Here is a 24,152-nt window from a genome sequence, read left to right on the forward strand (position 1 = left end):
CACAGGGAAAGAAGCTCCTATGGCAGTCCTGCCCCTGTTCTCACATGCCCTCCAACATGATGACTTGCCTCTCTGGAGGGCCCAGGCTTCTTCCGAGTGCACCCTCAGTTTCCACACTCCAGCCTCTTCAGGCTGTCTCCATGCAGCCAACCTCAGTCCTCTCCCTGAGTCTGACCTCCAAAGCCCAAGCTTCAGCACCCAAACCCTGCCCACAGCAGCAGACAAGTGTCTCAGGCTGCGGGGTGCAGGGCAGTGATACTGACCATCTGTGCAGGTCACTCTCCATCTTGCCTTCCACAAACTGGTTGCTGTGCTCTCCTCTGAGGCTCCCCCTCCATCCAGGTTGATCTCCCCGCTGGTGAGGGGACTTCCCAGGGTGTGGGAACATTTCCTCATTCTCAGCTCCCTCCCTGGGGCACAGGTCCCATCCTGATTCCTTTCCCTCTTTTTTTTTTTCTTTCTTTTTTTCTTTTGTCCTACCTGGTTACATAGAGGTTTTCTTGCCCTTTTGGAAGTCAGAGATCTTCTGCCAGCATTCAGTAGATGTTCTGTGCGAATCATTCCACTTCTAGATGTTTTTTTTTTTTTTTCCGGTACACGGGCCTCTCACTGCCGTGGCCTCTCCCGTTGCAGAACAGAGGCTCCGGACGCACAGGCTCAGCGGCCATGGCTCACGGGCCCAGCCGCTCCGCGGCATGCAGGATCCTCCCGGACCGGGGCACGAACCCGCGTCCCCTGCATCGGCAGGCGGATTCTCAACCACTGCGCCACCAGGGAAGCCCTTGTAGATGTATTTTTGATGTATCTGTGGGAATACATGAGCTCCACGTCCTACTCCTGTGCCACCTTGATTCTGCTTTTTTTTGCCTCAGGAGACTAATCTAAGAAAATATTGCTACAATTTATGTCAGAGAACATTTTGTCTGTTTTTTTCTGTGAGTTTCTTGGTGTTTTATGGTGTCACGTCGTGTTTAAGTCTTTAAGCTTGAGTTTATTTTTGTGCATGGTGTGAGGGAGTGTTCTAACTTCATTGCTTTACGTGCGGCTGTCCAGCTATCCCAACACCACTTGCTGAAGAGACTGTCATCTCCGCATTGTATATTCTTGCCTCTTTTGTTGAAGATTAATTGTCCATAGGTGTGTGGGTTTATTTCTGGGCTCTCTATTCTGTTCCATTGATCCATATGTCTGTTTTTGTGCCAATACCATGCTGTTTTGATTATTGCAGCTTTGTAGTATTGGGAGAGTTATGCCTCCAGCTTTGTTCTTTTTCCTCAGGAGTGTTTTGGCAATTCTGGGTCTTTTGCTGTTTCATATACATTTTAGGATTATTTGTTCTTGTTCTGTGAAAAATGTCATGGGTAATTTGATATGGATCACATCAAATCTGTAGACTGCTGGACTTCCCTGGTGGTCCAGTGGTTAAGACTCTGCACTTTCACTGCAGGGGGCATGGGGTCAATCCCTGGTCAGGGAACTAAGATCCCTCATATGCAGTGCAGCTAAAAAATAGAAAAAAAAAAAAATCTGTAGATCGCTTTGGGTAGTATGGACATTTTAAGAATATTAATTCTAATCCGAGAGCATGGGACATATTTCCATTTCTTTGAACCATCTTGATTCCCTTTATTAATGTTTTATAGTTCTAAGCCTATAAGTCTTTCACCTCCTTGGTTAGGTTTGTTCCCAGGTCTCTTTTTATTTTATGCGATTTTAAATTAGATTTTTTTAATCTTTCCCTTTCTGATATTTCATTGTTAGTGTAAAGAAATTCAACAGGTTTCTGTATGTTAATCTTGTATCCTGTTACCTTGATGAATTCATTTATCAGTTCTAATAGTTTTGGTGTGGAGTATTTAGGGTTTTCTATATAGAGTATCATGTCATCTGCATATAATGACAATTTTATCTCTTCCCTTCTGATTTGAATACCTTTTATTTCTTTTTCTCATCACAGTGTCATGGCTAGAACTTCCAATACTGTGTTGAATAGAAGTGGTGAGAGTGGGCATCCTTCTCTTGTTCCAGAATTTAATGGGAAAGCTTTCAGCTTTTCACTGTTGAGTATTATATTGGCTGTGGGTTTGTCATAAATGGCTTTTATTATTGAGATATGTTCCCTCTATACCCACTTCGGCGAGAGTTTTTACCATGAATGGATGTTCAATTTTATCAAATGCTTTTTCTGCATCTATTGAAATGATCATATGGCTTTTGTCTTTCGTTGATATGGCGTACCACATTGATGGATTTGTGTATGTTGAACCATCCTTGTGACTCTGGAATGAATCCAGCTTGATAATGGTGTATGGTCCTTTTTATGTGTTGTTGAATTCAGTTTGCTAATATATTTATAGAAGCAAAATTGCATTTTTAATGCCTGCATTCATACTTGATGTATGTCCTGGGCCTAATCACTTCCCAGCCAACCAAGACTCTTCACGAGGCAGTAAAGGTGGGAAAAGGGCCAAGTTTAACTGGTAGATGCCAGCTTCCTTGCTAGAGGATTAAGAATGACAGCAAAAGCCAGAAAACACTTCCACATTTTCAGGTGAACACTGATCCTGAAATTAGGAGAATGCCTTTGTTATCTGTAAGTATCCATGTTGGCCTTCAGCATCTACACACGTTCTTTATTTTCAGACTCACACATTGACTCATTGAACCAAGATCTATGGAACACAGATTCTGCCAAGCACAGTGCTGCATGCTGGGGCCCTGCCCTCTGATCACATTGAGTCCAGCTCTCTCTGTAGGAAGAGTCCTACTTGCTGAGCATTGACTACATGCTTTCACAAATGTCATATCATCTGTGTTTCCTCTCAATCACCCTGTTCTCCACATTTGACAAACACAGAAACCAAGGCTCAGGGGTGTTAACTGGCTGCCAAAGGGGCTGGTGCCCAAGCCGAGCAGGGAATTACACGAGGACCGGCCTGGCCCAGAGCCGGTCAGCTTCTACTGCCCCGCTCTCTCCTGTGCAACGTCCTGTTGGCTCCTGTCTGATGTTCAGATGAAGTTCAGGGTAACGTGTAAATAACATGGATGGAGTTTCTGGCCCATAAGTGGATGCCCTGGACCTGACCCAGCATAGTTTCCCCTCCTTTTGCACTGAGAGCCATTTTCTCCTGAAGAGTTGAACACTGCAGCAGGAAGCCTGGCTCCCTCTCCATCAGGGAAATACCAGAATGCATTCTTGCTGACTCTCCCATTAGAAACAAGGGAAATGCCTCTACATGAGCTAGGTCGCTCAGAACAAAGCTTGGCGTGTTCTTATTCCTCAACAGTCTGACAAAATCAGTATTTATTTGTGCCTCCCCGGCATGTGGCCTGGACACGGTGTTCCACATCGGGGAAGTGGCCAAGTACCAAGTGCAATACCCGTTACTATAGTAACAGTTCCTTTTTATTGATACCAGAATAAACAGGAATGTGGAGCTGCCTCACTTGGTGGCACGTTTCATCCCCAGGGCTTTAGGAACCGCCCTTGGAGGCGGCCCTCCTTGCTAGTCTGGAACTCTGGTGGAGTGAGGACCCAGCAACACTGCGCTCGAGTTCGCTTCCCAATGGCACAGGCACAGCTGAGAAGTAAGACGGTTTCTTTTCTTTTCCACCTGCTGCTGAGCTGGGTGCAGTGCAGGGAGGAGGTGTGGGGGATGGAGGGCAGCCTCGGAGCACCAGGTGGGCTGTCAGGGGAGCAGAGCTCTTTGAGCCCCGGTACCTGTGCTATGTCCTCTCTCTGTAAAATGACTTGGTGGTGCCCCCTGGCACCCTGGGTTTGGGAAAAGGATAGGAGATGAAGTGCAGGGAGTGCCCAGATGCAGCCCACCATTCTGGTTGATCTCTTTCTTCTAAATGCTCAGATGACTCTGAACTCATGCATGATGTGACCTCACCTAAGTCTATCTTCACACAGTATAGCAGTTGTAATTCTCTTAAGAACTGATAGATAAAATGCCAGAGTGTTGCGGGTGGCACAGTGGAGAGAAAACTGGTCAAACAGCTTGGCTCAGACTCTAGAGCCTTTATTTGCCGGCTGTGGGATCTGGGAAAATTACATGACCCCTTGGAGCCTCAGCTTCTTCATCTGTAAAAAGGGGTCTCAAGAGTACCCATCTCCTCAGTCTATTGTAAGGATTTCATGAAATATGGCTGCAATGCTGAGCACAGTACGTGGCACATGGTGAGTGCACGGCAACGTGTTACCTGCTTGCCTTCCTGGTGGATTTGGCTTTAGCACTTTGCAGTGTGAGGCAAGGCTGGTATTGGGCCAAAAATCAGAGGTTATAGGATTGGGTGTGTCACTTTTTTGAACTGCTACCAAACCCAGTGGTTTCCCAGTTGTGAGCCAGCCCCAGTACCTGTGTCTCTGGTCAGCTTGGGTCCTGAGTGGCTCTTAGCTCTGTTGGTGCTAAGTCCTGCCGGGATCTCCCCCTGGAGGCATTTGCCAAGTGGAGTGGCTGGCATCGTGCCACTGGTGGGCCAGCACGAATATCTGACCTGCTGACACCGGTCCCTGGCTAGCTGCACAATACTCCCCACCAGCCTCGCTCGCGACCTTCCATGTCCAGCCTGGGACTCTGCTATGGAATTGACGTGAAATCCTGAATGCCCACCCAGACCTTCTCCCAAACTAGGAGGTCACAGTGGACCCAAGGCAACAGGTTCAGGAAGTTTGTCTCGAGTCAGTTTCTCATGGTGTGGGGAGGTTGCATCCCAGTGAACAAGCAGCTCTGACAGGGGCTTGTAGGCATTGGCCACAGGCAGCTGGAGATGTGGAGGAGGTTCCCAGATACCCCGTTCTTTGGTTGCTGGCCAGTGAAATACAAATGGGTACTTTCCCCACTGGGAGGAAAAAAGCAAGAAGGGTTAGGAAATCCTGTGGCCACGCTTGTCACTTTTACTGAATGCCTCTTTTCTTTGGTCAGTAGTTATTTTAAAAGGATCTCGTCTCCTCTGCCCCTCCACCCCATGAAATGTTGAACCAAGAAGATCCCTGGTTGTGTTCTAAACACAGCAGCTTGAACAGTAATAAGGAACAAGGGCAGGGGGAGGGAGGGCAGAGGAATGAAGACTTTGACCAACACCCTCGGGAGGAAACACCATCAGCTGGGCCCCCTCCCAACAAAAACCAGCCATGGGCAGACAGGCCTGTGGATTCTGGCTTAAACCCAAAGCAGCTGGGGCCCGGCTGGGGCTCCCCAGTGAGAGGGCGAGGAGTACTTCAGTTACCGCCCTCCATTTTCTCATCTGTATAATGGGCTCACACTGCCTCTTTATTGGGGTTTCTCAAGTGTGCAGAGAGTGAAAAGGGATGTAAACCTGCTTTGTTGACTGAAAGACGCATTGCACCTAGAAGACAGTGGAGTGGTAGAAAGAGCACTGAATCTGGGGTCTAAAGGTTCTAGCTTTGCCATTTATTTTGTGTATCTTTGGACAAGTATCTTGGCCTCTCTGAGCCTCAGTTTTCTCATTTAGAAAATGGGAATAATAAAACTACCACTGGCTGCCTCCTGGGGTGATTGTGAGATCCAGATGCAAGTGAGTGAGCCTTCATCAAATGCCAAGTGCTCAGCACAGGTCCCCTCAGGACAGGAGGAGTATCACTGCCAGGCACTGGGCTAACCATATCTTGCACATTATATCATTTCACCCTCCAAACAGCCCCGTGAATAGATTCTACCATTATTCCCACTGTAAAGGGGCTCAGAGAGGTTAAGCTATTTGCCCAATGTCACACAGCTAGGAAGGGGGTACCATGATGATCCAAACACAGTCTGGCGCCTCCAAAACATCTGCCTAAACCACTTTGCTTTACTGCCTCATGTGTCATTTGTTATAATTGATGCCATCAAAGACAAAACCAGAACCACCAGGGCAGGGGAAAGGCAGATGAAGGGGACACAAGCCTTAGCTTAGGGTCCCACAGCCATCCTCAGGATGAACTGGGACCTGGGTCTCCATCAGCACCACTTCCCTTCTGTCTCTCCTTATTGCTCTCCTGTGGCCAGCAGGGCGCCAGTGTTTCATTTCAAAGTTGCCACCCTAGCATTAGCCACATAGTTCATCAGCCCCAGTGGCCTGATGAACTCACCCTGGGAGAAATTAAGTGATCCTAGCTGAGCCTTGTCTGGCACTGGGCTGACATGTGTGGAGCCTCTGGGGAGGAGCTGTAGGACCTCCAGGGTCATCAGAAGAGCCATGTGCCTCTTGGCAATCTGTGTTTTCTTTGGAGAAATGTCTATTTATGTCTTCTGCCCATTTTTTGATTGGCTTGTTTGTTTTTCTGATATTGAGCTGCATGGGCTGTTTGTAAATTCTGGAGATTAATCCCTTGTCAGTTGCATCGTTTGCAAATGTTTTCTCCCATTCTGTGGGTTGTCTTTTCGTTTTGTTTATGGTTTGCTTTGTTGTGCAAAAGCTTTTAACTTTAATTAGGTCCCATTTGTTTGTTTTTGTTTTTATTGTCGTTACTCTAAAAGACGGATTGAAAAAGATATTGCTATGATTTATGTCAAAGAGTGTTCTGCCTATGTTTTCCTGTAAGAGTTATAGTATCTAGTCTTACCTTTAGGTCTTTAATGCATTTTGAGTTTATTTTTGTGTATGGTATTAGGGAGTATTCTAATTTCATTCTTTTACATGTAGCTGTCCGGTTTTCACAGCACTATTAATGTCTTTTCGCCATTGTAAATTCTTGCCTCCTTTGTTGTAGATTAGTTGACCATATGTATGTGGGTTTATTTCTGGGCTTTCTATCATGTTCCATTGATCTATATTTGTTTTTGTGCCAGTACCATGCTGTTTTAATTATTGTAGGCTTGTAGTATAGTCTGATCATGGAGTCTGATTCCTCCAGCTCAACTTTTTTTTCTCAGGATTTCTTAGGCTGTTCGGGGTGTTTTGTGTTTCGATATAAATTTTAGAATTTTTTGTCCCAGTTTGGTGAAAAATGCTATTGGTAATTTGATAGGGATTGCACTGAATTTGTAAATTGCCATGGGTGGGAATGTTAATTTCTCTTTCTGATCTTTTGTTGTTAGTGTACAGATGCAAGAGATTTCTGTGCATTAATTTTTTTTTTTTTTTTTTTTTTTTTTTGCGGTACACCTGCCTCCCACTGCCGTGGCCCCTCCCGTCACAGAGCACAGGCTCCGGACGCGCAGGCCCAGCGGCCATGGCTCATGGGCCCAGCCGCCCCACGGCACATGGGATCCTCCCGGACCAGGGCACAAACCCACACCCCCCGCATCGGCAGGCACATTCCCAACCACTGTGCCACCAGGGAAGCCCTGTGCATTAATTTTGTATCCTGAAACTTTACTGAATTTATTGATGACCTCTAGTAGTTTTCTGGTAGCATCTTTAGGACTTTCTGTGTAGAGTCTCATGTCATCTTGCAAACAGTAACAGTTTTACTTCTTCTTTTCCAATTTGGATTCCTTTTATTTCTTTTTCTTTTCTGATTGCCACAGCTAGGACTTCCAAAACTATGTTAACTAAAAGTGGTGAGAGTGGACATCCTTGTCTTGTTCCTGATCTTAGAGGAAATGCTTTGAGTTTTTCACCATTGAGAATGATGCTTGCTGTGGGTTTGTCATATATGGCCTTTATTATGTTGAGGGAGGTTCCCTCTGTGCCCACTTTCTAGAGAGATTTTTATCATAAATGGGTGTTGAATTTTGTCAAAAGCTTTTTCTGCATCTATTGAGATGATCAGATGGTTTTTATTCTTCAGTTTGTTAATGTTGGTGTATCACACTGATTATTTTCAGATACTGAAGAATCCTTGCATCCCTGGGATAAATCCCACTTGATCATGGTGTATGAACCTTTTAATGTGTTACTGGATTCAGTTTGCTAGTATTTTGTTGAGGGTTTTTATGTCTATGTTCATCAGTGATATTGGCCTGTAATTTTCTTTTTTGGGGATATCTTTGGTTTTGGCATCAGAGTGATGGTGGCCTTGTAGAATGAGCTTGGGAGTGTTCCTTCCTCTGCAGCTTTCTGGAAGAGTTTCAGAAGGATAGGTGTTAGCTCTTCTCTAAATGTTTGATAGAACTCGCCTGTGAAGCCATCTGGTCCTAGACTTTTGTTTGTTGGAAGATTTTTAATCACAGTTTCAATTTCAGTACTTGTGATTGGTCTGTTCATATTTTCTATTTCTTCCTGGTTCAATCTTGGAAAGTTGTACCTTTCTAAGAATTTGTCCATTTCTTCTAAGTTGTCCATTTTGTTGGCATATAGTTGCTTTTAGTAGTCCCTTATGATCCTTTGTATTTCTGTGGTGTCAGTTGTAACTTCTCCTTATTGATTTCTAATTTTATTGATTTGAGTCTTCTCCCTTTTTTTCTTGATGAGTCTGGCTAAAGGTCTGTAAGTTTTGTTTATCTTCTCAAACAACCAGCTTTTAATTTCATTGATGTTTTCTATTGTTTTCTTCATCTCTATTTCATTCATTTCTGCTCTGATCCTTATGATTTCTTTCCTTCTACTAACTTTGGGTTTTGTTTGTTCTTCTTTCTTTAGTTGCATTAGGTGTAAGGTTAGGTTGTTTGAGATTTTTCCTGTTTCTTGAGGTAGGACTGTATTGCTATAAACATCCCTCTTAGAACTGCTTTTGCTGTATCCCATAGGTTTTGGATTGTCGTGTTTTCATTGTCATTTGTCTCTAGGTATTTTTTTATTTCCTCTTTAATTTCTTCAGTGATCAATTGATTATTTAGTAACATATTTTTTAGCCTCCATGTGTTTGTTTTTTACAGTTTTTTCCCTGTAATTGATTTCTAATACAATAATTAGATTTCTAATGTATTAGAATGATTTCTAATTTCATAGCATTGCAGTTGGAAAACCTGCTTGATATAATTTCATTTTCTTAAAATACCAAGGATTGATTTGTGATCCAAGATGTGATCTATCCTGGAGAATGTTCCGTGTACACTTGAGAAGAAAGTGTATTCTACTGCTTTCAGATGGAAAGCCCTATATATGTCAATTAAGTCTATCTGATCTAATGTGTCATTTAAGGCCTGTGTGTCCTTATTAATTTTCTGTCTGGATGATACATCCATTTGTTTAAGTGGGGTATTAAAGCCCCCTGCTATTATTGTATTACTATTGATTTCCCCATTTATGGCTGTTAGCATTTGCCTTATATATTGAGGTGCTCCTAAATTGGGTGCATATATATTTACAATTGTTATATCTTCTTCTTGGAGTGATCCCTTGATCATTATGTAGTGTCCTTCCTTGTCTCTTGTAACACTCTTTATTTTAAAGTCTATTTTGTCTGATATGAGTACTGCTACTCCAGCTTTCTTTTGACTTCCATTTGCATGGAATGTCTTTTTCCATCCCCTCATTTTCAGTCTGTATGTGTCCCTAGATCTGAAGTGGGTCTCTTGTAGACAGCATATATACAGGTCTTGTTTTTGTATCCATTCAGCCAGTCTCTGTCTTTTGGTTGGAGCATTTAATCCATTTACATTTAAGGTAATTATCAATATGTATGTTTTTATTACCATTTTCTTAATTGTTTTGGGTTTGTTTTTGTAGGTCTTTTTTCTTCCCTTCTTCTTTTGTTCTCTTGTGGTTTGATGACCATCTTTAGTGTTGTGTTTGGGTTGCTTTTTGTGTGTGTGTGTGTATCTATTATAGTTTTTTGGTTTGCATTTCCCATGAGGTTTTGATAAAGCAGTCTATATATACACATACATACACACAAGGTTGTTTTAAGTTGCTGGTCTCTTAATTTCAAATGTAATTCCCATTTCCTGCATTTGTACTCTCTTCTCACAGTTACTGGTTTTGATATCATACTTGTATATAGATGATTTCCTGCTTTTACGTATTTTTGCCTTTACCATTGAGCTTTCCCATTTGTGATTTTCTTTTTTTAGTTGTGGCCTCTCTCCCCTACCCCCAGAGAAGTTCCTTTAGCATTTGTTATAATGCTGGTTTGGTGGTGCTGAATTCTCTTAACTTGTCTGTAAAGGTTTTGATTTCTCTGTCAAATCTGAATGAGAGCCTTGCCGGGTAGAGTTTTCTTGGCTGTGGGCTCTTCCCTTTCATCACTTTAAATACATCCTGCCACTCCCTCTGGCCTGCAGAGTTTATCAGTATCAACTGATAATGTTATGGGAATTCCTTTGTGTGGCATTTGTTGCTTTTCCCAATATTTTTTCTTTGTATTTAATTTTTGTTACTTTGATTAATATGTGTCTCGGCATGTTCCTCCTTGGGTTTATCCTGTGTGGAACTCTATGTGCTTCCTGGACTTGGGTGTTTCCTTTGCCATGTTAGGGAAGTTTTTGACTATAATCTCTTCAGATATTTCCTCCGGCCCTTTCTCTTTTTCTTCTTCTTCTTGGACCCCTATAATTTGAATGTTGTTGCATTTAATGTTGTCCCAGAGGCCTCTGAGACTTTCCTCATTTCTTTTCATTCTTTATTCTGTTCTGTGGCAGTGATTTCCTCCATTCTGTCTTCCAGCTCACTTATCTGGTCTTCTGCCTCAGTTATTCTGCTATTGATTCCTTCTAGTGTATTTTTCATTTCACTTATTGTGTTGTCATCACTAATTGTTTGTTTGTTCTTTAGTTCTAGGTCTTTTTTAAACATTTCTTGTACCTTCTTGATCTGTGCCTCCATTCTTTTTCCAAGATCTTGGATCCTCTTTACTGTCATTACTCTGAATTCTTTTTCAGGTAGATTGCCTATCTCCTCTTCATTTAGTTCTTATAGGTTTTTATCTTGCACCTTCACCTGCAACGTATTTCTTTATCGTCTCATTTTGTCTAACTTACTGCGTTTGCAGTCTCCTTTCTGCAGGCTGCAGGATCATAGTTCCTCTTGCTTCTGGTGTCTGCGCCCTGGTGGGTGAGGTTGGTCCTGAGGCTTGTGCCATTATCCCCTTGATAGGGGGTTTGACTGGTGTTCTGGCGACCAGAGCCTGCCCTGGCTATTGCGTGAGGCCTCCCCTTTGCTCTGTGGTTGTCACTGCCCCGTCAGGGGCAGAGTCTGCTCCCTAGTTGTTGGAGTAGAGGCCCGTAAATCTGTTTCTTAGCTGTGTCTCTGATCTGCAGTGTGAGGTGAATGGGACTGGAGAACTCCCAATGGTAGAGAAGCCACTGCGTAGTCCTCCTCTGGAGCTGTTCACCTGTGAACGTGCTCTGTTGTGTCCCCTTTCGCCTGTTGTACAGGCTCACAAAGTACACTTGCTGGCCCTGCTCTCGGTCCCACCTTAACTGCGGGTATGCCAGCAATTGGCCTTGCTGACTCTTAGATGTTGTTTTCACCAGGCCACTGGTGCAGGTCCACTGAGGTCAGGTCCCAGGACTGCAGTAGTCATGCACCTGGACCCACGGTGGGAGCTGTGGAGGCAGCTCAGACTCTGGCCTAGCCCAGCCCCCAAGTGTACGTGCCCACAGAGCCCACAGCTGCAGGAGCCCTTGCTGTCCTTTCTGATGTTTCGCAGGTGCTGAATTTAGGAAGCCGTCAGTGGACGTGTATCTGCATGGTTCACACAGCCACGAGGAGAGATTTCAGCTCTTCTTCCTTAGTCACAGGGCCTCTGGCCCCTTAGTCACACAGTGCTCGGCTGTGGTTTCAGCCCCACCTCTGTGTGTGTCCCCCCCACCAGAGTCTGCTCCAGAGCGTGCCGGAGCACACGAGCCCATCGGGCAGGAAGGAGCCGAGGCAGCGCTCAGGGAGAGCAGGCTGCCCGGGGCAGGAGCTCCTCAGTCCTATCCCCTCAGGCTGTCTTCTCACGGCCAACAGCAGTCCCCTCCCCAGGTCTGTTCTCCAAACCCCACGTTCCAGCCCCGGTGAGCACCGGTGGACACCCATCTCAGGCTGGGGTATGCAGGGCTGTGGCACGGACCATCTGTGTAGGTCTCTACCTGTCCTGACAGCCACGGACTGGTCGCTGGGCTCTCCTCCGAGCCCCCGAGGCTCCCCTTCTGTCCCAGCTGATCTCCCCGCCGGTGAGGGGCCTTCCCCAGATGAGCAACCTCTCCTCACCTTCAGCTCCCCACCAGGGGCACAGGTCCCATCCTGCTCCCTCTCCTCTTCCTTTTCCCTTCTTCTTTTGTTTGTCCTACCCGGTTATGTGGGGATCTTTCTTATCCTTTTAGGTGTCTGGGGGTCCTCTGCTAGTGTTCATCAGGTGCTCTGTGAGACCTGTTCCATTTGTAGATGTATTCTTTTTTTTTGCGGTACGCGGGCCTCTCCCGTTGCGGAGCACAGGCTCCGGACACGCAGGCTCAGCGGCCATGGCTCACGGGCCCAGCCGCTCCGCGGCATATGTGGGATCCTCCCGGACCGGGGCATGAACCCGCGTCCCCTGCATCGGCAGGCGGAGTCCCAACTACTGCGCCACCAGGGAAGCCCTGTAAGTGTATTCTTGATGTGTCTGTGGGGAGAGATGAACTCCATGGCCTCCTCTGCCATCTTGGAAAGTCCCCTCCCATGATGTGATGTGACATCCGGCAGCTCCAAATATCTGGGTCTCGGTCGCCACCCAGGATGCTGGTACAGTCACCCAGCATTCTTTTGTTGACGGTTGTTCAGCAGTTAGTTGTGACTTTGGTGTTTCCATGAGAGGAGGTGAGCTCATGTCCTTCTACTCTGCCATCTTATCTCCACCCCCTGGGGGAGTTTTTTAAAATCCCAAAGGCCAAGCTGTCTCCCAGGCCAGTTAAATCAGAATCCCAGGGTAGGACTCAGACATTGGTAGTTTTTAAACTCCCTCTGAGGATGTCAGTATGCAGCCAGGGTTAAAATCCACTGATTTAACTAGTAGTGTTTAAGGAGAATGCTCAATCCAAGACTAGAAGTTGGATATTTTAAGAGTGCTTATTAATAACGGCTAACGAGGTGGCCCCACTCATAGTTTCCTCTATAGGAGTGAGGCCCTGGAGTTGTTCAGTGCACAGCCTGCCTCACTGTATGTGGCAGCTCTAGTAGCCGGCACTTATTGAGTCCTCGACTCAGTGCTAGGCACTAACGTGCCAAGCACCATGCAAGCGTCACCTCCTTTGTTTTGTAACAACCTCATGAAGAAGGGTGCTGATCAAGAGCAGCTGTCACACCTCCTCCACGCTGCTGTTCTAGAGGAAGCAGCCGCACACAATAAGTAATGAGTGGGTGTGGCTTTGTTCCCAAGGGGCTGGATTTGACCCAAAGACTGTAGCTTTTGGACTCCTGCTGCAGAGGATAGGTACACTTGCCCATGGCTAGGAACGGGCTGAGCCAGCATTCAACCCAGGTTCTAATGGCTCCAACGTTATTCTGCCTTTCTTTGACAACCAGTGAAGGACATTCAGTAGCTCCTCAACTTTCTCCTCAAAGGGTCTTCTTCCCTGCCAGCTCTTCCTGGGGGCGTTCACCTTTTTCTTTTCAGAGATGATCTTACGCTCACCTTACCTCGCATCTTTGCCCCATCACGGCCACCTCCCCAAAAGTCTCCGATCTCTAAGGACACCCCAGCAGCCTGAGAGACCTGGCCAGGGCAGCCCTGAGAATGGACCCCTCCTCTGCTCAGGGGGCCCAGCTGATCCCCAAGAGAGCCCGATTTTCCTGGCCTAGCTCCTGTGCTTTGTTGAGCAGCCTCTTTTATTCCAACACCTATGTGAGGCTCTTCTACATGGAGGCCTCTTTTAATTAAATTAAAGGCAGGAAGGTTGGCTCAGCAGCTGTCTAAACCCTGGGGGCCACACACACACGTCCATGGATCTCACACGTGTTTGCTGGAGCTTAGAGCACTAACTGGCAACGGCAGCAGTCTTCCCAAGTTGCAGCTCTGAGCTAAAGAACCAGCCACATCCTTCAGGATTCCTGCCTCAGTGACCACACCACCCTGGTCTCAGCAAAACATCATCTGTCACACCTCACCACTGATTTTTTTTTTTTTTTTTTTTAAATATGCCTAGAGCAGATCCTTGAACCAGAGCTGGTCAATGATTGGACCTGGGGTGCAGGACTGGCTACATAATTTGCAGGGCCCAGTGCAAAATGAAAACGCAGGACCCCCTTGTAAGCACGATCCTGTGTGGTCCCTGCTGGGCTGAGGACTGGCCCCCGGACAGCCAACTCATTGGCTCGCGGATGACCTTTGAAATGAAGGTCCGCAGCCTGGCCAGTCAGATGTTTTTCCTCTGGAATTTAATGGGAAAGACAGAGGCTGCCCATTGGAAGTAAAAGAAACCAAAGTCATATCAAAAATTCCCAAAACCTGCTCACAGTTTTTCCCCCACACAGCAGTGAGAATGACCTTCTTAAAATCAAATCAGAGGCGATCTTTCCCCAGCTTGAAACCACCCGTCCACCCTCACTCCATGCTCTCCCCCTGTCACCCCCTCACGCCACTGCAGGCACAGTATGCCTTTTTGTTTCCTGAACAGACTTAGCTTGTTCAAGGTACGTGAGTCACACATGCTGTTCCCTCTGCCCCACACAGGCTCCCTCTTCCTTCTCAACCGTCAGATCTTAAAGGTCACCTCCCAGAGAGGCCCTCTTGCTGCACCTGGCTGAAGGAGGGTCCTCCTGTTAGTCTCTATCCTAGCGCCGCCCGCCACCACCCCCCAATTCCCTGAGCAGGCTCCTCGCGATTTGCAGTCATTTATTTTTGTTGGTTTCTGTACATGTTTGCTGTCTGCCTCCCTAGCAGAATGTCAGCTCTGTGGGAGTGGGAGCCTCGCCTGTTTAGTTCATCTCTGTCTACCACCATACCTGGCAGATTATAGAAACTCTAACATATGGTAGGATGAATGAATAATTGTATGATTGTGTACTTTCTCAATGGCCATTCCTGTTATGCAGGAGCTCTTGGTTTTGTGGACCCGTTTTGTATCTGGCCACACTTGAATTTTCTCATTAGTTCCAAAAGTTTTTCTGTTAATTCATTTGGGAATTCTGGGTGCGTATAGTGATATCTTACGCAAATATTAATTCTGCCCTCTCCTTTCCTAAAGTTATATAATTTATTTCTGTTTCTTAACTCATTGCTTTGGCAACATACAGTTAGTTGTTTTAAAGATGGTGTGACTGATAAAAATTATGAAGCTTTGGAAGGTTTGGGGCACACAGGAATTAAGGGCAGGACGACTAGCCAAGGAGCTGAAGCAATTAGTGTGGTGTGATAATGGGCTGGGAAAGATGAGAGCTGAGCACATAGGAAGAAAAGAGTGTAGCTAAGAATTACTCAGATAAAGGATTGGTGAGACTTGGTAATGGGAAAAGGCAGTGGAAGGGGGAAAAATTCCCCAAACTCCAATCTGAATCAAGATATTCTAACACACTGGCTCCCAAACAACTTAATCTCAGACTAAGAAAATATCCACATTTTTAAAGGAGGAGGGAGTTGATATAGCCAACTGTTTGTCAAGTGCCCATTTTTAACTAACTACTAAACCCTACCACAATCATTTTTTAAGGACCAAAAAATTAAGAAAGGTATAACCTGAAAAACAAATAGCCTTCTGAAAAAAGAAGACAAAATTAATTAGAATTCTCATTTGAGAAGTAGTTTTGAGAATGGGAATTCAAGAAAGAAAATTAGCAACCCTGTCTCTAGGCTCTGACACTTAATTATTATAAGATATTTTGGATGTAGCAAGATTAACACTTTTCTCAGTTTACACAGCATCTTTACAAATGGGGTCTCAATCCTCCTCACAGCACCCGGCAGTACGTACTAAGAGAAATGCCAAACATGTGTCTGGAGTGCTACCATTTGCAAAGCATCATCTCCCCTTTGATGCCCACATTCCCTAACATGTCACCTTGCAATCTGCACCCCATCAAACCCCCTCCTCCTGTGTTTTCCAACCCCACTGACCTATTACCCACTTCCAGGTTCTTGCACAGACCACCATCCCTTTCTAGTTTACTTGGAGAACTCCTGTTCATCAAGCAGAAAATGGCTTTCATCCTCTTCCCAGTGGGAGGGAAGAAGTGAGGGTCTGTCCACAGGCAACATGGTGGTTGGTGGTTTTTAAGAGGGGGACTAGAGCCTGACGTATGCAGTGGGAACACAGCCTCTCAGTTGCATCATGGAAACCACATGCCTTAAAGCACTGGTTCCCCAAGACCAACCTCCCTGAGCATCAGTTTTCTCATCTGTACAACCTCAAAGCTTTTATTATAAATTGCCAACAAATATTTATTGAGTGACTACTATATAACAGACCAGACACTGCCAATGCCTAGCGTATAGTAGAGGCTCAACCTCAGAAAAGCGGGACTCATGAAGGGAGCAGAGCCAAGGCCTATACTACATGCAGCTAATGGCCAGTCTGTGTCACCCTCTTGAGACTTTTTCTTAAAAATCCCCACCCTCGGGCTTCCCGGGTGGCTCAGCGGTTGAGAGTCCACCTGCTGATGCAGGGGACACGGGTTCGTGCCCCGGTCCGGGAAGATCCCACATGCCGGGGAGCAGCTGGGCCCGTGAGCCAGGGCCGCTGAGCCTGCGCGTCCGGAGCCTGTGCTCTGCAACGGGAGAGGCCACAACAGTGAGAGGCCCGCATACTGCAAAAAAAAAAAAAAAAAAAAAAAAAAAAATCCCCACTCCCACCCCTTTGTAAGTAGACATGGCAGTCCTGGGATTTCATACCCTCCTCTTTGGTCTGGAGAAAGTGAAAAGCTGGACATGTCCATGAGGAAATTTGGAACTACAGATAGGGAAGTTGGACAATAAGGGGTGATATTTTCTTTTGATCACTGCATTTATCCAAATTATCCTTAACAAGTACATATTGTTCTTTTTAAATATCTTTTCTTTTTCTGATACAAGCTCAATGAGAAACAGAATTCCTTTTATAGGAGGGAAAAGTTTTTTTTCAAAGTCAGGCCAAAAACATTTGCACGTGTCAACCTATACACTTTGTGACCCCACTTTTAGGGGTCAAGAAAAGTAGCACTTTTCTATACCCCACTTTACAGCCATCATCTCCAGTCCTTACAACCCTGTGCACAGGCTCAATTATCTTCATTTCACAAATGAGGAAACCAAGGCTCGGAAAGGCAAGTAGCTTGCCCAGGGCCGCACAGTGAGCTGAGATCCATCTAACACCAAAACCCTTGCCCTTCAGCTGTGCCCAGGAGAATGGGTGAGACTGTGGGCCCAGCTCTGACCAACTCCCCTGTCACTTCTACAGCCTCCATGTACTCGGAGATCCAGAGGGAGCGGGCGGACATCGGAGGCCTGATGGCCCGGCAAGAATACAGAGAGTGGAACCCGGAGCTCATCAAGCCCAAGAAGCTGCTGAACCCCGTGAAGGCCTCCCGGAGCCACCAGGAGCTGCACCGAGAGCTGCTCATGAATCACAGAAGGTGGGAGTGGAGTTCGGCTGCCTAGTCTGGCAAGCACCGCCTCAGGCCTGCTGAGGCGCGGGGAGGTGCCCCTCATGAAAGGCAGGCCTGGTAGTCATCCTAGGGCTCCTAGAGGCTGAGGAGGTCAAAGGGCGCCCCACATGGTCACCAGCAGACACTGTGAAGGTCCAAAGGCCCTGTTCTCCCACCCAGCTACCTACCTGTAGCTGCCCTCGAGGTGTATTTACCATGTGTGAGGCACCGTGCCCAGACTTGGGGCTACAAGAAGGAATGGGACCCAGTTCCTGCCCTCACAGAGGAGATAGATGCATAACCAGGTGGTAGGATGGGTGCTTGGATGGGGCCATAAATGGGCCTGCGACCCCAGAGGAGCCGCCAGGCAGTGTTCCAAGATACCATCACTTCCTCCATGAGGTCAAGGCCCGAAGGGTGGGCACAAGTCAGCCAGCTTAGGAGGGGGACATTGGCCGGTAGAAGCAAATATGTTCCCAGCAGATGGATAAGCATGTGCGAACGGACAGGAGACAGGAGTAGCTCAGAGTGGCTGGAGCAAAGATTGTAAGGTAGTTCAGAAGACACATGTGGACCTGTGAAGGGTCTCAAGCAGGGGTGTCACGGTCGTGGAGGGGGTATGAGTGGAGCAAGGAGGCCAGGAGCATGCAAGGAGCAAGGCAGGCTTGGAGCATCAGGACTGGGACTGGATTATTGAGAGGGATTGTGGGGAAGGGGCGAGGGAGGCTGAGCTTTCCGCCCCTCCGAGGCCGGAGCACCCGGACAAAGGCCGCAGTGCCTTTGACGCTCCCTCTACTGGCCGTTTTTGGTATTGGCGCTGGCTGTGATTTTCATTCTTGTTTTCAGCTGTGCCCAACATCCCTTCCTCAGATCTCACTTTGCCTCCTCCGTGTTGTACCCACCCCCTGTATCCTTCCGGAACCCCCCACAGAACCCCAAATCCACAGATGCTCCAGTCCCTTATGTATTTAAAATGGCATACATAGTACAGCCAGCCCTCCGTATCCCCGGAGTCAGCCAACCACCGATTTGATCCGCGGAAACAAAGGGCTGACTGTGTAGTATGAGTATTTTCTCAGGTTGCCTTTTAGAGTCATCCCGTTTAAAATCACAATTAAACAAAAGCCTAAAGACAAATCAGGGGAAATATTTGCAATATAAATGATAAAAATATATATGTATCTCTTGTAAATTCATAAGGAAAGAATGATAGGTATGGTTAGGTCGCAAAAGAAGAAATGCAAGTAGCTGGCAAACATCTCCAAGGCTGGTCCATGTGACTAGCAATCAAAGAAACAAAGGAAAACCAGATATTTTTTGCCTGCTAGATTCTCAAATACAAAAAGATCGGATAGTGACAATAGGGAGAAACAGATGCTCTCGTATACTGTTGATGGAAGTATAAAGTGGATAATCTTTTCTAAGGAACAAGACGGGACTATGTATCCAAAATCTTTTAAAAGCACCTGACCCAGCAGCTCTACCTCTAGAAACTCATCCTGAGAAAATAACCAGTAATATCCTCTGAACTTAGACAGGCGTAGGTGCAAATCCTCATTCAGTCCCTTCATAGCTGGTGTCTTAAATCCTAGGAGCCTCGCTTCCCTTCCGGGTATAATGGGACAGTAATGGTTTCACCTCCCCGGGCTAGCAGGAGGACTGCACGATGTAATGGTATAGGTTGATGTCTGTGCAGGGTGTAGCCCTGGGTGGGGAGAAGTTGGGGGTCTCCTAACAAACACCTCCTCCCGCCACCCCAGGGGCCTGGGCGTGGACAGCAAGCCGGAGCTGCAGCGTGTCCTGGAGCACCGCCGGCGGAACCAGCTCATCAAGAAGAAGAAGGAGGAACTGGAGGCCAAGCGCTTGCAGTGCCCTTTTGAGCAGGAGCTCCTGAAACGGCAGCAGAGGCTGAGCCAGGTGGGTGGGGGCCCCCAGACCCGGCCCACGCCTCCTCCAAGACTGTCCTGGGCCAGGGAGGAGCTCTGCATGCGGCCACAGCTGACCACGAGGTTGAGCAAAATGGGGACTGCACCAGGAGTCCACCCCTGGCCTGAGTCCTCACTCTGCCACTCCCTTTGCTGTGTGACTTTGGGCCAGTGGCTTCCTCTCTCTGAACCTCAGTTTCCTCATGGGCCCAATGTATGGCATGCTGATTCTGACTGCCTTCTCTCAACTGCCCCGCGAGCTCAGTGGAGTTCCCATTTTAGAAACGAGGTCAGCAATCTGAACCAGGCTTCACGGGGAGAAAACAGTCTCATGCTCTGTTCCCCCCAGCTACCAGGCTGGGGGCAAAACTGATCCCCATTCTGTGTCCCCAGAGAGGACCCTTGGTCCAAACCCAGTGGCTTTTGAGAATGGGAATTCCCCTAGCCCACCCACTTCACATCTCTGTTTCTCTCTCCTTCAGCTGGAAAAACCACCAGAAAAGGAAGAGGACCATGCCCCCGAATTTATTAAAGTCAGGGAAAACCTGCGGAGAATCACCACCCTGACCAGTGAAGAGAGAGCGCTTTAGAGCCAGCTGCTGGAGCTCCAGCGCCCCCTGCAGCCCGCCCCTGGTCCCCACACCTTCCTGCAGCCCTGCTGTAGCCGGCAGCCCTGGGCCCCTGGTCTTGACACATCTGTGATGTTCACACTCGCTTCTGTAAAATGCGTTGTCCCAGAGGGCCGCCCTCCCCCCAACCCCCCGAAGATGGGAGCTCCTGAGCTCCCAGCCTTTTCGTTCTGAGTACTCTTCCCTCCTGCTCCAAGAAGAAGCCACTGCTGGGAAAACTTTCACCAGGCACCTCTCCCTGAGGGGGCTTCTGAGCTCTGACAAGATTTTTCTGGCAGAGTTGAGAAGGGACAGGGGCATCTCTGGCTGGACAAGCTGTCCATTCTGCCCGGGCCCCGTGGGGCCCTGCTTCTCTGGGCAGCCCAGCTCCCAGATCTCCAAGAACTTCCCTGCCTGGGGGTGGTCTCTGCAGCCCGGTGTGGGGCAGCTCGGCAGAGCATCCCGGGATGCCTGCTCTGCAAGCCGCCTGAGGGGAGGACGGGTCTGTCTAACGACGACAGCTTCTTTCTCAGACTCTGCCAGCCTTTCCTCACCCCCATGCCTTTATCTTCTCCTCTCCACAGCCCTACCCTCTCCAGGCCCTGTAACCACACCTAGCCAGGGCTGCAGCCCTTCTGCTACTGGACGGCTAGAACAGTGCTTCTCAAACTTCACAGTGCCTATAAATTACTGGGGGTCTTGCTAAAAGACCGGCTTTTGGGTCAGTAGATTTGGGGTGAGGGCGGAGATTCTCATTGCTAAGAAGCTCCTAGACTGCTGGGCTGATGAGGCCCACGCTGTACCCGGCAAGGCTGGAGCGTCCAGGGGTGGTCAATGAGGCCATCTCTGCCCCACAGCGCCCACAGCCCTCTGCCCTGGAGATTCCCACCTGCCACCACAGCCCCCAAGGGCTCCTTATTTTCCACCCACCCCAGGGACCTCAGGCCTGGGAAGGCTCTTGCCTAGCAAATTGTGTTATGTGACCAGAAATGTATGTAATCGCCAATCTGCATTTCTTACCACACTGATGCAATTCTAGCCAAAGACTCCCACAAAACTTTTAAACCTTTTCCCGAAGCCTATGAAGAGCAAATTATAAAGTGGTTTCCGATAGGCTTCTGAAAATACAAAAAACGGCTTGAAGACCCTACAGCCACCCTTCCAAACTGGTCCCGTTGAGTCCCCATTTCCAGCCTCTGCACCTGGGACCCACCCCTATTTGGTTTCCATCACCTGGACCAGCTTCAGTGAATTCACCCATTCTTCCTCCAAACGCCCTTCCCAACGCGAGACCAAACGTTTCAGCCTTTTGCTCCTATCCCATATTTAAAGATTTAGAGACTAAACCGGGCCTGTTTCTCTTTCCCCTGAAGTCCCTGCCTCTGGCTTTGTAAACCCCATCATTCAAGGTAGCAGGGCAGTGCTAGAAAAGCATTTCCCTTCACACCCCAAGACTGGCACAGAGCTACCAGAAAGAGCTACCGCTGGGATGCCCTTTGATACTTGGACCAAAGGTGGGAGGAAAGGGATCATCCTGGTCTTAGGCCTAACTGGGTGGCTGGAGAGGGACTAAAGACATCATCCTTTTCCTGTGGGGGGCGGCGGCTCTAAAAGTCTCTCAAATGTGACAGTCTTAGTGAGAAGATGGTAATACTGATTTAAATGTCTGCCAGGTGAGAGAATGCTAAAAATGCACAGTCCCTAAATAAAGACCACCCCTTCCCCAAAGAAGCTGTCCCCTGTGTGTTGTTCAGACAGGAAAAGCAAGACTGAGTATCTAGGATGAAGTAGGCCCCTCCAAGGGAATGCTTGGGATTTCACTGTGTGGGCCCCACAGGTGCTCCACAGAGGTGGCAAATCATGGAGACAAAGCCCCAGAAGTAGAAGGAAACTCAAGTACTATGTCGTCCATGGGGCCATGGCAGACACCCTTGATCACTCCCCAGTGGTCAGCCCCAACTCCTTCTCTCCAGCCATCTCCCACTGTAGAGGCTGTAAATACAGAGTCTCACTGTTACAGCCTCCTTTACAGCTTGGGGTGACCATGTGACCAGGTATGGCCAGTGAAATTTAAGACAAAGTCTACAGGGGCTCCTAGGAAAGCTTATGTTTTTCTGATAAAAGAGACAGACTGGATAACAACTCCCTGCTCCTCCCTTCTTCCTACCTTGATGATGGGATGCCTGGAGCCACAGCAGCCATCTTGCTACAATGAGAAAATGGCCAAGAGAATTTTAGAAACATTGACCTGTCCTCACTTGACCAAGCCAATGCCAGCAGCCATCCTCCTCCAGAATTCTTGTAAATAAAAATAAAACCCTCTTGTTTAAGCCATTGCTGGTTGTTCTCTGTTCCCTGCAGCCAAAAGCATTCCTAGCTGACACAGAAGGCCCACCCTGCTGCCCAGAATTACCTGCAGACTGTACTGAAAAGCCCAATTCCTCTTTGCCATCAGAAACCTACTGGATCAGGATCCCCAGCAACAGTGCCTGGGATCTGTTTGTCTACACTTTTTCCATATAGCCTACATGGCACCAGTCTGAGAACCGGTATTTGGGCATCGCTAATTCACAGGTCATTCAGTAAGCATTTGTTGAGTGTCTGCTCTGTGCCAGGAAACATGCCACGTGCTGGGGGCACAGTGGGAAATAAAACATCGGGATTATTGCAGTGGCCTCCTCCTGCTGTTCTCCCTGCTTCTGCCCCTGCCCCCTACAGCCTATTCTCAACAGAGCAGTCAAAATGTTAAGATGTTAAAAATCCCGTTACCATCTAAGGCAGATCTGTCACTCGTCTGGCTCCCAATAGAGTCGTTCCTGTGACCAAGAAGGTCCTATGCGTCCAGCTCTCTTAACCTCGGCCCTACTTCCCACTGCTCTCCTCCTCCTCACGCAGCTCCAGCCAGCCCAGCCTCACACCCACCAGGCATGTGCCCCCCGCCCCCTGGCCTTTTCACCTGCTATTTCCTGGCCGGGAGTGTTCTTCCCTCACAGAGCCGCACAGTTCACTCCCTCGCTTTCTTCAGGTCTTTTTCATGCTCTTTCTAAACCAGGTCCCCTTGGTCGCCCCTCCTAAAATCTCAACATCACCTACACTCTTCCTATCCCTTCTTTCCCTGCCTTATTTTTCCTCCTTACCACTTATCACCGTCTAACATATATTTTATTTATTTATCTTGTGTGTCTCTCCTAACGATAATGTCAGCTCCATGAGGGCAGAGATTTTTGTCTGTCTTGTTTATGGCTGAATCCTAAATGGCCTTCCTCCTTCCTCCTTCCCTGCCAGCAAATGGCCTAGCCTGTGCCATGCTGGCATCTAGGCCCCAGGGAAAAGAATCCCAGCCCCATCCCACTCAGGTTTTGAGAAAAGGCATTTGGCCACTTGGGGCATAGGGCACATAGCAGGTGCTTACTAAATGTTTGTTGAATGAATGAGTGAATGAGAAACCCCTTCTCCCTCTTCTTCTTTCTGCAATACATCCAGCCTCTTCCCAGGTTCAGCCCCTCTCATCACCATCACTCACTTGAATCCTTCCTCCACAATGTTGACCCTGGCCCAGAGGTGTCAATTTGGTCCAGAAGCTTTCCTTTGGCCTCTTGGGCTTTTGTCACTATTCCTGGGCCCTACTAGCACTTGTGCCTTCAGAACTCGTATTGGAGCTCCATGGCTCCTCCACACCACCTTCCAGGCATCCAGAGAGTTAGCTCATCCCTGAAGGCAGCGGTCAGGCCATCACCCAGTCCTGGAGACCCTGGAGAAGGACAAGGCTGCAGCAGTAGCTCTGATGGCAGACCCTGCCCTAAATGGGGAGCCAACAGCAGCAAGCCCTGTTCTCACTGAGGCCACACTCTCACAGCCACCAGACCACAAGTCCTGGTCTGGATTTGGAGACACCCTCTTCAAAGGCAAACCAGCACTAAATACAAAACCTGGGAGAGAGACAGAAGAACTCAGGAGAAGAAGGGACACTCCCTCCCTGGTTCTGCAGTGTGTGCTCCAAGGGAGCTTCTGCAGGCCAACCTCACCACACTTGAGATTATCCAAATTCCAGGCCTCATGAAAAGAGGGACCCCTTCTGACTCCGCTGAACTTTACCACTCCCAGCCAGGACTCTGCACATAGTAGGTGTTCAAAAAAGTTGTGAACGGGTATCAGTAATGATCACTTCATTTATGGAGAGCCAGCAATGTCACCACTCATAGCAATTTGGTATCATCCTCCCCGTTTTGCAGATGAAGAAACCAAGGCTCCGGTAAACTAAAGGACTTGCCAG

The 24,152-nt window shown here is 47.7% G+C and overlaps 1 protein-coding gene across 3 annotated transcripts in view; it reads left to right on the forward strand.

Moving 5' to 3' along the window:
• The window catches only part of FAM107A (family with sequence similarity 107 member A), a 79,332-nt gene extending 57,119 nt beyond the window's left edge, over positions 1-22,213 (forward strand). For 2 of the 3 annotated variants that reach the window (XM_032650174.1, XM_032650176.1), the window contains 3 exons: positions 17,160-17,334; positions 19,107-19,263; positions 19,754-22,213. In XM_032650174.1, coding sequence (XP_032506065.1) covers positions 17,160-17,334; positions 19,107-19,263; positions 19,754-19,861 — 440 coding nt within the window. In that variant the 3' untranslated portion in view covers positions 19,862-22,213. Of the gene's footprint in view, positions 1-3,434; positions 3,589-17,159; positions 17,335-19,106; positions 19,264-19,753 lie in introns of those variants that run through there. The other variant, XM_032650177.1, reaches the window with a different exon arrangement.
• Positions 22,214-24,152: the final 1,939 nt, after the last annotated feature.

The sequence above is a fragment of the Phocoena sinus genome, chromosome 11, assembly GCF_008692025.1.
Source record: "Phocoena sinus isolate mPhoSin1 chromosome 11, mPhoSin1.pri, whole genome shotgun sequence".
NCBI classification, from domain to species: Eukaryota; Metazoa; Chordata; class Mammalia; order Artiodactyla; family Phocoenidae; genus Phocoena; species Phocoena sinus.